The 17364-nt window shown below is 55.3% G+C and overlaps 2 protein-coding genes across 6 annotated transcripts in view; one reads left to right on the top strand and one right to left on the bottom strand.

Annotated features, from left to right (window-relative positions):
* NR5A2 (nuclear receptor subfamily 5 group A member 2) overlaps positions 1-15165 on the bottom strand; it is a 125901-nt gene extending 110736 nt beyond the window's left edge. The window contains exons 1-2 of one of the 5 annotated variants that reach the window (XM_061161101.1): positions 14868-15165; positions 3191-3328 (exon numbers count right to left, since the gene is read on the bottom strand). In XM_061161101.1, coding sequence (XP_061017084.1) covers positions 3191-3328; positions 14868-14931 — 202 coding nt within the window. In that variant the 5' untranslated portion in view covers positions 14932-15165. Of the gene's footprint in view, positions 205-2580; positions 2958-3190; positions 3393-14867 lie in introns of those variants that run through there. The other 4 variants (XM_061161096.1, XM_061161099.1, XM_061161097.1 and 1 more) reach the window with 4 other exon arrangements.
* Positions 3021-6611, top strand: LOC133068898 (collagen alpha-1(II) chain-like). Its single transcript, XM_061159813.1, has 3 exons — positions 3021-3292; positions 3462-4392; positions 5691-6611. The coding sequence occupies exons 1-3, from the start codon at positions 3021-3023 to the stop codon at positions 6609-6611; spliced, it is 2124 nt and encodes a 707-aa protein (XP_061015796.1).
* Positions 15166-17364: the final 2199 nt, after the last annotated feature.

Here is a 17364-nt window from a genome sequence, read left to right as displayed (position 1 = left end):
GAGAGTTTGGTTTCGTCGCTAAGTATTGAAGTCCTTTAATGAACTTCACATGTTTCCGATGATCACTGCAAAATATAAACACCTCGAGCTCCCCGGTTAAACAGAAATCAGGCGGCAGCTTCGCGCGGCTCCCTGCTGGGATCGGGTAACCATCCAGCTCCGGACGCAGTCCCGGGAAAGCGTCTTCGCAGCTCCAAGACCGAGAAAAACTGCGCAGGAGGGGCGGAGGCCGGGAGACCCAGGTAATACCTGATCCGGCCTCTCCGGGAGACTCGGTCCACGCAAGGGGGGCCTCGCAGCGCGCGCCGCCGGGGGGTACCGCGAGGGCAGGTCCGCGCGGCCCGGCCGCCGCCCGAAACCTCCGGGCACCTCCCGCGAAACCCCGGGGCGCACTTGCCTCTCGCCCCTTGCTCAACTTTGGGCTACACACAGGCGCACAAACGCCCCAGTCAAGTTTGTTTTAAGTTAATCAGTGGCGTTTGCAGGGGGCGGGGCGGGGGGGTGGGGAACTGAGGGCCGGCAGGAGTTTCCTCTGATTTGTTTACCGAAAAGGAAAGGGAGAAATAGGCCCCCCACCCATCCCCAAAGTGCCAGGCCACTCCATCACCACTGTGGCCTCCTGGCGAAAGAGTTCTTTTTTTTTTTTTTTTTTCTTTTTAAAATACAGTTCTGTTTTCTCTACGGATTCTGGGGGCCTCTGGAAAGGGCCTTTAGGGTGGGGGGTCCCTAGCCGCGCTTTTCGACTGACCCCCCTACCGACAGCCTCTCCCGAGACACGGAGTCCTGGGCTGGGGCGTAGATCGGGATGAGTTAGCCGGAGTTTGGGGAGAGGGGAATCCCACGAAATGATGGGAAAAGCCGAGGCTGGCATCTGAGCTCCTTGAGACGCAGAGCGCAGTCCTCTCGGCAGGGCCCAGGGAGGTCCCCGCTCGCGTTTGGGGAACTTGGGGGTTTGGCTGAAGCTGAGGTTTCCAGAGGTTTGTTAATAGCCTCACCCTCCTAAAAGGTCGTGACTCTTGTCTCCAGCCGTGTTTTTGGACAGGGGAAAAGTGTACTTCACCACGTGTATGCCTTTCTCCTTCCCCCTTTTCCCAGCAAACTAAATTCTTCACTTCGCACCTGAGCAGTGCGGAGACGTAGGGGACCTGGTCCGCACCTCGGGATCCGACATCCTAAAGACCGGGGCTGGGGACCCTCTTGGAAAATTCCAAGACCGAGGCCGCGGTGCGAGACCCGGGCATCTTTCAGAGGCGCCCACGTGCTGTAGTCCGAGTGAGTCTTCGGAGAATCCAATGCATCCGGGCAAAGAAGTCCCGGTCTTGAGAAAGCAGAGGGGGACGCCGGCGCCTGGGACGGCAGAGGCCGCGGACGCACGTGGACGAGTTCCCCGAACCGTCCCGGGACCCGGTAGGGAGTACCCTTGCTGCACCTCCCCCCACCCCCCACGGTTCGGACGGCGGCGCGGCCCAGGCCAGGGCCCGAGCGGGTCTAGGCGTGGGGTCCGCGTCCCCAGGGGCTCCCCTCGGGCGGCAGGCCGCGTGGTCTGGAGGAAACTGCGCCGGGCGCTTCCCACCAGCTTTCCACCCCGGGGCTGAGCAAGCAGCCGGCGACGTCCCGGAGCCCCAGGCACCAGGGAAGACCGGCTCTCTGCTCCGGGGCGCTGGGTCGGGTCAGGAGCGGCCCTCTCGAATTTTTCAAAGAAAATACCATAGTGCTATCTTCCTCCCGTCTGCCCCTCACCCGACTTCCTGCTCCAGCTTCTCGCTGCGCTTCTTTCCCCGAGGCGCCCAGAATCGCGCGCGGGAAGGATAAGCAGAAACTTTCCCTTGGACGCCAGCGTCTCGCCGGCCCTGAGGGCGCCCAAGGGACAATCCTTCCCTGCAGCTGGCGGCCGAGGGGCCCAATGCGGCGCTCCTTCGCGGAATCCCAGGTGCCCGGCGGGAAAGCCTCTTTGGGCCAACCGGGTCCTGCCCGGGGCGGCCAGCCTACAGGTTAGACTCCAGGAGCTCGGCCCCCGGGGACTTGCACGGCCCTCCCTGGAGGCTGGGCGAGACCCCAGGATCCTCTAGCCGTGACCGACCCCACCGGCGGGGACGCAGGCCCTCCCGCCGCCCCCTGGTCTCCAAACAGCCGGGCGACCTCAGGCCCCGGGCCCAGCGCCACCTCTCCCGCACTGCCGTGGGCGCCAGCCCTGAACTCTGCTCTCGGCGCGTCCCCGGCCCTTTCAAGTTCGCTCGAGGGGATGGCAGGAAGCGCTCGGGATCACAGGCCCGCCGGCCCGCACATCCTGCGTGCTAGCGGGGGCGAGGATGGAAGGGCACTGGAGACTTTTCCTAGCATTGTTCCCTCCCTGGCCCCGAGCAACTGCGATAAACTTCTGAAGGGCTTAACAAGGCCAGGTCTAGAATCGCTTCTTTTGGAACGCGGCGAAAATACAGCTTACGGAATTTGCCATCCCCCCCACCCGCCGCGCGCTTGCTGTTAGCAATCAAAAGCTGGGGAACAAACAGGACTTCTAGATGCCCAGGTATCCGACCGAAGAGGCTGGAAGCTAAGCCGCCGCCCCCGCCCTGCACTCACTCTGCAGTGCCCGGCCGGAGGGTGGGCTGGAGACAACTGGTTCTTTCCAGTTCTGCCTGCCGTTTTAAGAAGTTGTTCAAATGCCAGCCGACTCCCCGGGTGCGCCGGGGCTGCAGGATGCCCAGGCGTCCTGACACCGCTAAGCCAGCTCTCCCCGAGGTCCTGCGCGTTCTGCAGCTGACTTTCCCAGGCAGAAGGGTTCTTCCGCACTCAAGGGCACTGGTTCAAGTTCCCCCGATTCCAGTGACCGGGAACCTGCTCGGGCTTCCCGAGAGCAGTTCCATTTCTTAGAAGGATCGTCGGAATAAATAGATCTCTAGACTGAGGCTGCCCCGGCTCCGGTCGCCGGACCTCGAAGCCTCTCTTCTTAATTAGAAGCGGCCAATTAGGCATTGCTCGGAAAATCCCCGCCCCGCATTGTTCAAGAGCCATAAACTTTTATGCCTTCCCCTGGGGAGGGGGCCCGACGCCCGCGCGCCGCCCGGCAGCCCCGCGGCGGCGAGCGCCGGGCGGCCAGTCCAGCGCCCGCGCGGGGCCGGCGGCTGCAGCCCGCTGGGCGAGCCGGGGGCGGGGGAGCCGCGGGAGCCGCGCGCCGCGAGCGCCTCCTTACCTTGCATGTTTTCCGGCATCTGCCCCTGGTCCCCATGCGACCGAGCCAGTCCCAGGGCTTCCGTCTCCACTTTGGGCAGCATGACAAGGCGGCCGCGCGCGGGTGCAGGGGGTCCGTGTCCGTCCGGAAGCCCTGCACCTGAACGCGGGCGGCACGGCTTCAACTCCGCCGGGAAGGAGGGGGCGACCGGTCGGCTGCTGTCTCGTCGGCGCGCTAGAGCGCGCCCCCGCCGCCTCCGGGGCTGCCGTTAGGACCCCGGAGCCCCGTCCAGGCGCGCTGCTCCCCAGCCGCCCCCGAACCGCGAGGAGGAAGCGGCGGGCACCGAGCGAAGACCGCGTCCGGGCGCGGGGGCCCGGCTCGGCGAGGGCGCAGCTGCCGGGGGCGCGGGGGCGCGTCCGGCCGAGCTCCCGGCGCGCAGCGGAGGCGGCGGCCGAGCTGCTGCTGCCGCCGCGGCTCCCGGACGGCTCGGCTCGGCGACCCGCACCCCGCCCTCCGCTCGGGATCCGCAGGGTCTCCCGCTCGCGCGCTCTCTGGCCTCAGTCTCGTCTCCTCTCCGCCCCTCGCCCGTGTCTGCCTCCCTCCCGCTCACTCTCTGGCGTGGAGTTGGAAGTTCCAACCTCCCTCCGCCGCCTCGTCCACTCCCGTCCGGGAGAGGTCCTCTGCAGCCCCGGGGCAGCGAGACTGGGGGTGGGGGAGAGGGAGGGGAGGAGGACCGGGTCGGGGAGGCCGGGATGAGGGGTGAGGACAGGGGATGGGGACGCGGGTTCCGGACTCGGGTCGGACCCCAGGCGCCAGCCAATGAGGAAGAGGCGCAGGCTTCCCGGCCCCTCGCTGCCCCAACCTCTTCACCCCGCCTCGCCCCCTCCCACCCCGCCCGGCCCGGGGCGGGGGATGTGCGCGCGGCGGGTCTTAGAGCGGCTGAGAGGCGACCTCTGTCTGAGCGAGGAGAAGCTGGTTGGAGGTGTCGGCGCGAAGAGGGGAAGCCCGCGGGGGTGCGCCCACTGTGCGCGCCGGGTGAGGGGCTGCAGGGGGAGTTGAACGCGTTTCAACAAGCCAGGAGAGAAAAGAAGAGCTGGCCTGCGCTCGAGGGTCTCCGGGCCCCATTCCCCTCGGCACTGAGTCTGCAGTCGCCCCCCCACCCCCCACGAGGGGCCCAGCGGCGCGGTCCACCTGCTCTGGAGGGAACAGCCGCGTCGCCGAGAGTTGGCGCAATAGCCGGCAATCCGAACGGCCCTTCCCAGCCCCCCATTCTCCTCCAGCTCCTTCGCTCACTTTATAAACACCACCCGCCTCCTCAAGCCCCCAGATCAAGCTGGCGACAGACTTCCTAAAATGTTAGTGAGCCGTGTTTCCATACAGAATGCAAAGAACAGCGCCGGCTTCCTTTTCCATACGCAGGTCTCTGGGGTGGGACGGGCCACTTGAGGGCCCAGAGGCCCAGCACTTGAAAAAAAGTTTTAAGGAACCATCTGTTATGCGAGCTCTTCCACACCAGACCAGCCCCACCTTCAAAGTTTTCAGATCTCATCTCAACAAGATGAAAACACTCTATCCCCAGCCTCCTGACTGCATGTGAAATGCCTCATATTCAGTATCTGCCGAGAGTCCACCCACAAGGGGGTGAATTTGAATCTCAAAGGCTCTGAATTTATTCTATGTGAATGGCACAGAGATCACACACTCAAACTGGCCAGCCCAGTATTTGATGAATTGAAAAGTACTCCAATCACTGCCATGCATAATCTACAGTTTTGAATGAAACGGGTTGCTCACCACATCCCCAGGCCTGCCCACTCACACACTGCTGCCTCTCAGACCTGACTTGTCATTTTGCTGCTTAACATACAATACTCAGAATCTAAGTTATTCAGACCTCAGCTTTAGTAGCATCTACAGGTTCCATTAAAACCTTTAAACTTGGTGAGAAGGCCGCCCCTTAGGTGGTAAAGGGGAGTGGGTTGCAGTTGCCGCCATCAGTGACCCTTCTGATGCTCAGATGTTGGTGATAATATCACATACAGCCAGTCCATTTTCAGTATTGCCTGGTGTTTTAAGCCTCGTTGTGAATGAAGCTCAGAAAGGACTCAAATCAATGCTAGCACGCTGCTTGTGGATTCAGATGAACTTTCAGAATAAGTTTATTAGGAACCCTTAATCAGTTTATTACAAAGCTCTCCCACCGCAGAGAGCATCTGGGGGCACTCTGACCCTCCTTACCAACACCAAGCTGGCAGCTGGGGGTGGGGGGTCTCTAGGGCTCCTCCCGGTGTGGGAAGGAAGGCCCGCCGGTTGCTGGAGCAGGAGGAAGAGGTTGGGAGGGTTGAGAGAAGGATGCAGAGCGTCTAACAGGACCGTGGGTTGCGGTGGGACCCGTCTCTGCCCGGGGCTTAAGGTGTGCCTGACCTGGCCGGAGGCAGAGGTCGTGGTCAGGTTCAGAGCCCAGCCTCAGCCCTAGAGGGGGCCTGTTGAGGCCGCTCTCCCCTCTCGTCACTCCCCAAAGGCCTGGCATGAACCACCTGGCATGCATTTGTCTCCTCACAAACGGGAGCGGCGACAGTGTCAGAAAGGGGGCCCGGGTCAGGGCTTCTTAAAGTCGGCTCTTAAAAGAATGCGCAGGCGTGTAACAGCAGAAAGGTTTCGCCTCGCTTTGAAGCTCGTGTCCAGGCTGACGGCTCGGCCCGGTCAGCTGCGAGCCCAGCGGGCACCGAACGCGAAGGAGGCCTTAGACCCGGAGAAAACCTCCCTTCCCGAGAACCCCCGGCCCCGAGGGCTCGTTCCAGGAACCGGGCCGGAGAGGGGTGTCCCGAGGGCCAGAGCTATGCCGATCCCTCCGGGGGACGTGGAACCCCCGCCTTTGGTGGACAAGGCGGGAAACCTCCCGCAGGAGAAAGCCGAGGGCACGGTCATCTTTCCCCGGGGCGCTCCGCGTGGGGTCTGGGCAGCAGGCGCGGAGGGAGGGGCGGCAGGCCGGCTCCATCCCGGCTCCGGGCGCACCCTTCCGCTTCGCGCACTCCCTCCGGTCCTGGCCCGTTCAATTCTGCGGGGCAGGGGGCCCCCTCCGGAGCCGGGGACCCGCTCGCCCTGTGACCTGGGATGGGCCTGGGCGTCTCCCCGAACACCCTGGAGGAAGCAGAGCGCCGGGAGGAGGCGCCCAGCCCGCCCGCGGTGCCGAGGTTACCTGGGGATGGTTCCAGGTGGCAGCGGCCGAAGCGCGAGGCGGGGGTACGGGGGCCGCGCGGACGCCTGGAAGGGCGGGGAGGTGGGGCTGAGGGGCAGGGCCTGGGTGGTCTACTCGTCCAGGCCCGGAGGGTCCGCGCTTTCGGAAGTATACACCCACCGCCTTGGAATCACAAAGCCCGGTCCGGCGGGCCGACGCCTCCCACCCTCGGCGCGGGATGTCTCTCCCGCGGCCTCCCGGTAGAGTGCCCCGAGGAAGCCACCCCGGCTGCGGGGCAGTTAAATGGTGGGGACCGGAGGCCCAGTGAGACGGCTCCAGCTCCAGCCACCCCCAACATACTCCACTTGCTCCCTGCTCCCCTGCAAACTTCGCTCCCCTTTCCCCCCGCGTCCCCCACGCCTCCACCTCCCGTCCTACGGGGCCTGTCTCCAGGCTCGCCCTTCCCGGTTCTGACTTTGTCTTAAAGCCTTGATTGACGGTTGCAATTACGAAAGATGATGGCTCGGGGAGGCTCCCGCAGCCTTGACGAGCATGAGAAGCGCAGTCCCGGCATATTTTATCCAGGCTCAGCGTCACGGGGCCGTGCGCCCCCTGCGCCCGCGGGCAGCAGCGGAGGGGGTCTCGCGCCCCCGGCCGGCGAGGAGGCTACTGCCGGGCCCTCCCGCCTCCGCCGGCCCGCAGCTCGGCGTCGCGTTCCCGGGCGCGCCGGGCACCGCCTGCCCTTGACCTGACCTGAGGCGTGCCTGCCGGCCGCGCGCACTTTGCATTCTGCAAAGGCGTAAAATGTCAAGATTGTTCAGGACTGGTTTCCTGGACTCGACAACACGGGTCCCCGGAGGAAGAGCATGGCAGACCCTTGTCCTCGCGCGCCTGGGTGGGGGTAGCCCCCCGCCCCGACCCACCCCAACCTCTCAAAAATTTGCAAATCCGAATCCTTGGAAACCTTGTCTAGCACCTCCTCCATTCCTACTTTTTGGTGCTTTCGAGAAACCGGAATACTTTCTCGGAGCACGTGTCTACTCTTCAGAAGAAACCTAGATTCCCACCCTATCCCTCCGCCCTTTCCCCAGAAAGTCTCCGCGCCCAGGCCAGGCCAGCCTGGGGGGAGACAGAATCCACGGCTGAAGCGTGGGCTCTGTTTCATTTCTCCGCCCCTGCCACTCTAGAAGCCCATCAGAAGTCACTTTTGCTTTCCTCTGAAAATTAAATTTAGCAAGAACTCTGGAGTCGCGCTCCCAAGCTGGAGGGCGGGGTGGCTGGGGTGGAGGCGTCCCAACCCCGCGTTGGAAGCGCTTTTTTTTTTTTTTTTAAAGAGTTAAATTTTAGTGCAGACATGTAAGTTATGAAGAGCGTGGAATTGGCCGAAGCGTTCAGAAAGTAAACTGGAATAGGTGAAAAGTCGTGTCTTTTTTTTAAAAATCCTTTTCTGACGCCTGCGTAAATAACTACTTCCGACATCCTCAACACAACCTCCAGTCCAGGAAGAAGAACTGCAGCCAGTTTAGACCTTCTACCCCGGAAAGACTGCCGGGTAGGGTGGCCGCCAACAGCGATCCAAGCACAGTCACTATGGGAACATCTTAGTATATACCCGGCCCCGTCTTGACCAGCGAGGAAAACGCAAGGTGACACAGTTACCTGGGTAACCAAGGCCCCTCAAGCTCTCCCCAGACAAACTCGCATCTTTGTATCTAGGGAAAGGTGAGGTTGGGGAGACTTTGGCCTGGAGTATCAGAACCTGCCGTTCTTGGTATGAAGGCTTCCTCGCAGAACTTCTGCCTTACAGAGAATTGCCCCAGCCCAGGGACCCAGGCACGTCCCACCTTGGTAGAGCCAGTGGCCCTCGAGGTGAACGGGGACATCCAGTCTTGCGAAAGGAGCCGGCTGGGACCTGACCTTGGGTAGGTGCTGGGCCAACCTAATCTGTGCGCTGTCGCTTCAGTCCTGTCTGACTCTTTGCGACCCTAAGAACCGGGGTCAGCCAGGCTCCTCTATCCATGGGATTCTCCAGGCAAGAGTACTGGAGTGGGTTGCCATGCCCTCCTCCAGGGGATCTTCCCAACCCAGGGATCGAACCTGCGTCCCTTAACGTCTCCTGCATTGGCTCTTTACCACTAGCGCCACCTGGGAATCCGCCAAAGTAATCTAGCTGTTCCTCTCTGTGATTGAAATGGAAGCGTGAGTGAGCTGCAACTCAACTCTGGGAACCACCCCGTCCAGGTTGTTCGGGACAAACCAGAACGGTGAGTGACATCCGCGAGGACGTTGCTGGCCCAGAGCAGACCACCAAGCTCTGGGTGAGAGCTGCTCCCCGGGCGACCCCACTCCCCAGAGGGACCCCCGCCCCGCCCCGCCGTCTCCCCACCCCCCCACCCCGGAGCAGGAACTCGGATCCCAGCACTAGATGACTCTAGACTGACGTCCCACTGACTGTGGCCAGACTGGAAGCTTCACGAGGGATGGGGTGACGTGCCCCCCAGCTTCCCCTTCCCGGGCTGGGGCCGTTCGGGGACGGACTGCCGCGAGGCTGTGTCTTAGGGAAGTCCCCCCGGCGGAAGGTTCTTAAGATCTAAGGGTGTCGGACTCTCTGAGCTGCGGCCGTCGAGCAGTTTGGGTGCCTCTTACCCAGCAAAGAAAGTGTGGGTTTGGAAAGGCGGGGCTCGCGGGGGGACCGTCCCCCCGGGACTTGCCGCGCGGGCAAGTTACGGTCCCCCAAGGGGTCGCGGATCGCGCGATTCGGGGAGGGTCCTTTTCCAACCTGCCTTCAATTGGAAAACAACTTTCGTGGTTAAGAGGTGGTGGCCAGCGTGCGCCGAGCCTTGGGGCGAATCCTTTCGCTTTCCCCTGGGCTTCCTGTCGGGACACTGTGGGGCGTCGCCTCGGGGACGGGATGGGCGGGGGGCGGGTTCCGAGCAGTTTTCTTTCCAGGCCCACAGAGACCACTGGAGGTGATGGAGCGTTGGGACCCCGAGGCTGCAGACGCCCAGACCCGCAGCCAGAAGTAGCGTTTACTGTGAAAACACTTTAGCCCAGGCGTGGGAGACACACCCGGCTTTGTCAAAAGTGCTTAAAAAGGGCGTGGGAGGCGGTGTTTAAAACTCTTTCCCTGTCCCCTCCCCCCCAGGAGACATTTGCTTGTTTCTTAGGAGTAAAATGTAGATCTATTGGGCTTCCCTTGTGGCTCAGCTGGTAAAGAATCCACCCGCAATGCAGGAGACCTTGGTTCGATCCCTGGGTTGGGAAGACCCCCTGGAGAAAGGAAAGGCTACCCACTCTGGTATTTTGGCCTGGAGATCGCAAAGAGTCGGACACAACTGAGTGACTTTCTGTATTATATATAGGAATAAAAAGTCCTCTGTAAATGCATTCATTTTGAGGGATTTCCCTGCCATCCTCATACCTCTGACGATAATAAGTGGATGCTGTGAATTTTCTATGCCTTGGTCATCCGATCAGTAGCCCCGCGGGTTGTCACAAGAGGCCACAGAACTGCAAGCTCAACGTCAAAGATCCTTTCAGGAAATTGCAGAGTCCGAGACAAGGCTGCTCTGCCCTCAGGGCTCCAGATGCTGGCCGAGCCCACTCTTTCAAACTCTTGGGGGTTCTAAACCTGGTTTGCACTGTGGATGGAGGAGGAAGCCAAAGAGCCATTGACCAGTGTCTTTCTTAAGTCCAAAATGCCTTTTGGCAGAAAGTCTGAATAAATCAACATCGCTTGTGATCATTACTTCTTTGTATCAACAAGGACGAAAAGATACAACCTTGAGGAAAATGCATGGCTTTCAGAGTCTCATCCATGGGTTCCACTTATAGCCCACTCTTTTGACAAACTGAGTGACCTTGGGTAAATCACTTGACCTTTCTAAGTTCTTTTTTTTTTTTTTTTTCATCAGTAAAGTAAGGCTTGGACTTCCCTGGTGGCTCAGTAGTAAAGAATCTGCCTGCCAATGCAGGAGACCCGGGTTGGATCCCTGGGTTGGGAAGACCCCCTGGAGAAGGAAATGGCAACCCACTCTAGTCTTCTTGCCTGGAGAATCCCATGGACAGAAGAGCCTGGTGGGCTACAGTCTTGGGGTCACAGAGTTGGACACAACTCAGTGACTAAGCAACAAAATAAGGTTCACGAAGAAAACCTTTTTTTTTTTAAAACAAAATAAATTTTACATGCAGGCGATCATGTCAGGAGAGCAGCCCATCACACTGTTACTAATATCAGTTATTTTATCTTTTTCTCTTTCCCCCTAATTTCCCCCAAAGCATCCTCTGTAAGAAAACCAAGTAGGAAGGGAGTCACTAGCCATTCTGCATGCTAAGTCGCTTTGGTTGTGTCTGACTCTTTGTGACCCCATGAACTGTAGCCTGCCAGGCTCCTCTGTCCATGGGGTTTTCCAGGCAAGAATACTGGAGTGGGTTGCCATGCCCTCCTCCAGGAGATCTTCCTGCCCCAGGAATGGAACCCACAATCTCCTGTTTTGGCAGGCTGGCCCTTTACCACTAGTGCCTCCTGGGGAGCCCAGTCATTCTAAGGACCATGAAACATGGATCCTTTTAGTGGAAGGTTCCTGCCAACTGCGCTGTCTTGCAGTGTTTGACACCGTCCTCAGGACTCGATCGCATTATCTGCAGATATTCTGCTTATTCGAGATTTAAAAGTTAAATGTATCATTTCTTATGAATCACGTAAACAAACATAACAGAGCTTCCTAAAAGGCTGAGAAGGAGGCAGTCTTTATTGACTGGTCAGTTTCAGTCCACGTGGGTTTCCAGGCTCCATCTCTCAAACTGACACCGTTCATATTCAGCTCTTCCCCTAGGCCCTCCCCAGATACAATGCCCCCCCCCCCCCCAATTCCTGAAGTTCCTTGAAGCCAAGTGGATTTCTCAGAGAAGTTCCAACAAGGTGAGGGGTAAGGACGAACCCTCAGAGGGAGGGTCTGGACTGGGGGGCAAGATGTCTGCTTCTTTCCCTGCATAGAGCATGCCAGGAGGTGTCTGGGGAGGTTGGACCATGGTGGGAGACAGTCCCAGAGCCCTTCTCTAGCTCAGTTCAAGTTCAAGGCTGAAGCCAAGATAACCCTAGACATTGTGTCTGGGTGGAAGGGTCAAGTCAAGGAAAAAAGCATCACCAAGCCTCTGTTCTTGCTTTCTCTGTGTATCTCTCTTGGTTCATTAAAGGAGTCGTTAAAGAAGTCCTTTAAGTCCCATCACAGTTGCGGATCCAGGCCAGTAAAGAGAATCTCAGAAGCAGTGTTTGGGAGGCGGGCAGGAGCCAGGGAGGAGAGAGGCTCCGGGGTTCAGCCTCCCAGACAAAACTGGCCGCCTGAGCCCAGCTCGAGGACCAGAGCACTGGCTTGGGTGACAGTGTTCTCAACGGCACTGCGGATAGCGCTGGGGGAGGTTAGGGTGACACAGCCGGCTGTCTCAGCGTCCACGGTGTGACGCTGGCTTCCAGAGGTCCTTCAGGGCACAGAGCTTGCTGAAGCTTACCATCCAAGTAAAAGCAGGCTCCGAGAGCACCAAGGGGACCAGAGAGCAACGCTTCTATCACAGCCTCCGGGCGGCACTTTCGCTGTGTCTCATGCACCCTGCGTGCGCTGAGTCACTCAGTCCTGTCTGACTCCTTGCGACCCCATGGACTGTAGCTCGCCAGGCTCCTTGGTTCATGGGATTCTCTAGGCAAGAATATTGGAGTGGGTTGCCATTCCTTTCTCCAGGGGATCTTCCTGACCCAAGGATCAAACCTTGGTTTCCTGCATTGAAGGCGGATTCTTTCCCATCTGAGCCACCGGGGACCTCCTATCATATACCCTAGCTACACAGAACTTACTATGGCTCATATGCAACATTATGCGGACTGTATAATATTCTTTGAAAATGCACTTAATTAGAAAAATTACATCAACTTAACACAAATCAACCATAACGTTGGGCACATAGTTGGAGGGTCGCTGAAAACTCCTTAGATGACATGTTTCCTACAACGCAGATTTGGCTCTTTCGGTGATACAGACAAATACTTTACTCTCTCTCAAACTGGTACTGCATATCACTCTGTAATGTCACCCTACTTATGAGAATGTAAAAAACCTAAGCCAGAAGCCGGGAGTCTGGGAGGCATCTGAGAGCAGTTCCCTTGAAGGGAACAGTCTAGTTACAGCCCAGGTCTGCAGCCCTCACGCTCTCAGACAGCCCTGCGGGCAGGCAGGAGGCACACCGGCATCTTATTTTCACTTTTCTCTATGAGCACAGGCTATATGCAGCTGTCATGGAACCACCAATACATAAAACTGTCATGCCAGCTTGGACCCACAGAGACGGCCTTTTAGATAAACAGGCACATTCCCAGCAGAACAGAGGAACTGAGGCAGAATTCAGTCCCTGACTGTGCTGTACATACAATGGGCTCAGTTTTGGGGACCTCTCTCCCCTGGTCCCAAGGTGCCATTTGCCATCAAAGCCCTGGGGAAAGCAGCTACGAGCTGCACAGGTGGGTTCTCCTCGGTGGGCCTGGCCTGGGCGGTCAGACCCCCACCCCCATTCTAGAGGCGAGTGGCCTTCAGGGACGCACTGAAGGAGCTGATGGAGCACTGTCCTTCTGAGTGACCGTCTGGCCAAGCATCCAGGAAAGGCCAGCACCCGGGGAATGACACCCCCACCCCCAGCATCCCCGGAGGCTACGCTATGGAGCAGATGACGCCCAGAGCCAGCAGCCTCCCCGAGGTGACCAGGGTGTTCCAAAGAGGGCGTCTCACACCACCTGCGAGGCTGCCATCCCCGGGCACCTGGGGGGTAAGGTGGGTGGAGGGAGCGCGCCTGGACCCGGAGCGGGCCGTGCCGGCGAGTGAGGTCCGGGGAGACGGCTCTTTGAACGGAAAACTGTTCTTTGGTCGGCCTGTGATCGGGATTCAGGGTGGGTTCCTGGGTTCCTCCTTCAGGACCTTCCTGAGGCTCCGCCTCCAGCGGTCCCTCCGGGATTAGACGGCCGCCCCCTCGGCCGCCGGCGCTCCGGACGCCGCGGACCCCAGACGGACAGGGGGTCCAGCTTCGTGCCCCGGACAGACCCCGCGCGGCCTGAGCGCTGGGCGGGATCCGACGCAACGCGAAGGCGGTCCCTTCCACCCCTCACCCGGTTCATTCTCCCCGGGCTGGCGCCGCCACGTGAGGGTCCCCGAGCGCGGTCCCGGATTTCCTCGCCCTGAATTCTCAGCCACAGGTGGGTGCATCTCTGAGCGCGCCCTCGCTGCGCGCCCCCGCCTCTCCGGGCCTCGCCGCGCGTCCCCGCGCCCCACACTCGGGCGCGCCCTCGCCCCAGCGGCCTCCGCCTTCAGGGACCCTTTGCCCAGGCGCCCGGCGGCTGCTCCCTGGGCAAAGATGTGAAATCGCCGCTGTGTTCTCTTCCAGCTCATTTCTGTACCCGTATTTTCTTTTTATCTGCAGAGCAATTGAATTCTGTTGCACTCTGCCTGCCTTCCCAGTGTTTTCCTTTTCGTAAGTGCAGAACTTTTTTTTTTTTTTTTTTTGCCATTTCCTCAATTGATATACTTTAGGGTGTAGTTGACCCATAAAAAAGCAATCACTGCGTTCAGTGGAGTCAGCTGGTTATGAAGGGAGAAGGAGGAAAAACCCAGACCTTAGTTTTCCTTCTCAGCAGAGCTGGAACTCAGGCCTTTGCGAATTACAGGGACATTCCAATTCATTCCAAAGCCTAAGAAAGTGCTGCAAGAAAGGGCTTAGGGCCTTCAAAAACTAGTGCGGAGGAATAAAGGCAAGATTTTCCACAGACCAATGATTACAGATGCCTGGGAGTCTTTTCTTTTTCACCCTTTACGTTTAGGGTTAATTGAAGGTGTTCTTGCTGTAACATTAACGTTTGTGACTTGGCATTGCTTGTTCTTTTTAAAAAGGAAAATTAGCTTTGTGTACTTATTCTGTTTATAAAAAGAAGATAGACCCATTATTTTGAAAATCTGTAACCCCTAACTTCTTAACTTAATGATGGTATTATTTGGGGTTTTGTTTTTGTCTTTTGGAACGAAAAACAAAAGTTTTCTATAGTACCTGCAATGAATGAGATAGACTGTGGTGTGGCTTCAAACTCCACGGACAGTTGAAAGCATTTGCTAAGGTTGGATCAATGATGACTCCATATGGTTAACTTGTTTCAAGTGGTTCAACTTTTAGTTTATTATTTCTCATTTAAAAGTATCAGAAAATATTAGGGATGAAATGAATATATTGTACATTTTGTTTTCTCGCTGATTTAGGTTGGTGGAATGACATCCAACAACAAAGGCTATAAGATTATTTGAAATATTCATTTGCCTCTTCAACTTCAAGAAAGATAAATGTGTGATATATACATGGTCTTACGTGCTTTTAATAAACACAACTGGAAAAGCAGTGACTTACAATAGTAAATACATCAATGGCATTGAATTACATGTATTAGTGTCATAGCAGGATAATAAATAGATGATAAATAGAGCAACTCCTACTTACCAATAGGTGTAAGTCCGTGCTTTAGAGATTCTTGTAAATCCCCAGTATCCGAATTAGAAGACATTCTTAATGAAATGATAGGCAGTCCTTTGGTTTAAAGCAGATATCATTGAGTATAAGAAGGAAGTGAAGTTTGTCAAATTTTGTAGCCTTGGGCAGGACACATCAGACTACAATAACCCTGAGTGAAAGTTAAGAAAAAGCAAGGGGAAAAAAAAAAAAGAAACTCCAAGAAACCAGAAAGTTACAAGCAAGTCCTTCCCTGGACTCTGTACTTTTTCCAGCATTAGTGATCTGCCGTAAACCTTGTATCCAGTTTCGTGATGGTTTCTAATCAGAGGAATGGAAACTTTTGATAGGCTTGGACGAATCATGTGACTCCAGGCAGGTTGATAAGAGGACCCTGTTATAAAGTGACAGCAAAAGAGATAAGAACTCTTGGCAGATAATGGCACAGAAATGATTAACTCAGAAGTGGAGAGTTGGTGTGCAGGCAGAGAGTGGAAGGTTGTAAAACTGAGGGGTCAGAAGATCACACTTAGTGGGGAAAACTGCAAACCAGCTTAAGTCCACTAACTAAACTTAGGCTTGTGACATACCCCTTGGATGTCATCACCTCTTTGCATAGAGGAGGACAGACGTAGCTCTTCTGACCTCTGTAAATATATTTTGGATGATAACGTGGGCAGACATTCATTCTCCAAGTGATGACCGGGGATATGATTGACACTTCGAAACCCTGCAGGCAGCCTTGCTGAGCTTGTGCTCATTTATCTCTTCTTGTTTTGTCAACCAGCTTTTATTTTTTTTTTAAATCGTCCCTGTTCATTAGCTGAGGAGTTAACCTTAGCTTGTTTGTAGATTGGTCAGTTGATTAAAAGGGCAGACTATTTCTTTGCCCCCCAAAAGTAACACTTTATACTTTGAGGTTAATGCTGACAAATACATATCCCATAATTAAAAAATTTTCATTCTTTCCTTGAATCCATGGAAAAAAAAGGGTTACTCCTCACATGAAAGAGATAATATTCAAATGACCAAGATTAGTTTTAGGCTCTTGTGGAATATGTCTATTGTTTTTCAAAGTAATAAAATCTGGATTCTTAGAACAATGCATGTCTTTTCCTATGTATGTGAGTCGTTTTCTTGTATGTTTTGATTTTGCTAATAGAGCAATTTTTTTTTTTTTTTGCCTAAGGTACCATTTGGAAAACACAGACTGTTTATGTACAGCATTTTCCCCATCAAAATTATATTTTTTTATATTAAATTTGACTGCATATAATAGAAAAATCAGAAAGGCAGTGGTTTAAATAAGACATTTATTTTTCTTCTATAAAAGAAATTCAGAGGTAAGGATGGTACTGTGCCCCTATGAAGTTACACAAGACCTCACTCCTTCCATTTACTCTATCCTCTGTCTCCTGTCCTCGTGTTCCAAAACAGCTGCTAGAGGCCAGCCATCACTACCAGGAAGCAGTGTGGATGACGAGAGAAAACATGTATTCCTTTTCCAGTACATTTGCTGAAAGTACTGTGTAAACACTTTGCTTTTATTTCACTAGGCAGAAATTTGACACATATGCACACTTAGCTGCTTCCCTGATAGCTCAGTTGGTAAAGAATCCGCCTGCAATGCAGGAGACCTGGGTTCTATCCCTGGGTTGGGAAGATCCCCTGGGGAGGGGAAAAGCTTACTACTCCAGTATTCTGGCCTGGAGAATTCCATGGACTACAGTCCATGGGGTTACAAAAAATTCAGACACAACTGAGTGACTTTCACTTTCACTTTTTCTTTCACACTTAGCTGCAAGGGAGGCTGGAAGTGAATATTTAGCTGGACAAGTAAATATATATTTCAGGCTACAAAGGATTGGGTGATTATAATTATCCATGTCAGTTCTTTGTTGCTATTTCTTTAAGCAACCAGACAATAATGTGGTGCAGTACCAGAAATGTACCTGTGTAAATGTTAAAGGATATATGACCCTGTGAAGCATCTATTCTCTTAAAAATTATTAGAACTCCAAAAGGTTTTTGGTTATGTAAATTATATCTATTCATTTTTATTGCATTTGGAATTAAAATTGAGAAAGTAAAAATTATTAGTTATAGGTATATTAATTTATTGTTATCAAGGTGATTATGATAACATATTGAAAATTGAAAAGAGCTATTTTCCAAAGCAAAAGAATCTTTAAAAAGTGGCATTTTCAGAAGCCTTTTTAATGTCCAGCTTAATAGAAAGCTGCCTCCTCCCATGCACTTCTGCATTCAGGCTGTAGTAATATATTGTGTTTTTTTAATTTCAATCTTCAGCAATTGAAAAGACTTATTTGTTTGCTCGTGTTTTGGCCGCACTGGGTTTTGTTTCTCTCTAGCTGTGCGGAGTGGGGGCCGCTCTTCTTGGCGGTGTAAGGGCTTCTCTTGCTGAGCGGCACAGGCTCTGGGTGTGCCGACGATAGTTGAGGCAGGTGAGTTTAGTTGCCCTGCAGCA

Source organism: Dama dama, chromosome 14, assembly GCF_033118175.1.
Source record: "Dama dama isolate Ldn47 chromosome 14, ASM3311817v1, whole genome shotgun sequence".
Classification (NCBI taxonomy): domain Eukaryota; kingdom Metazoa; phylum Chordata; class Mammalia; order Artiodactyla; family Cervidae; genus Dama; species Dama dama.
This window is presented reverse-complemented; position numbering and strand designations above follow the sequence as displayed.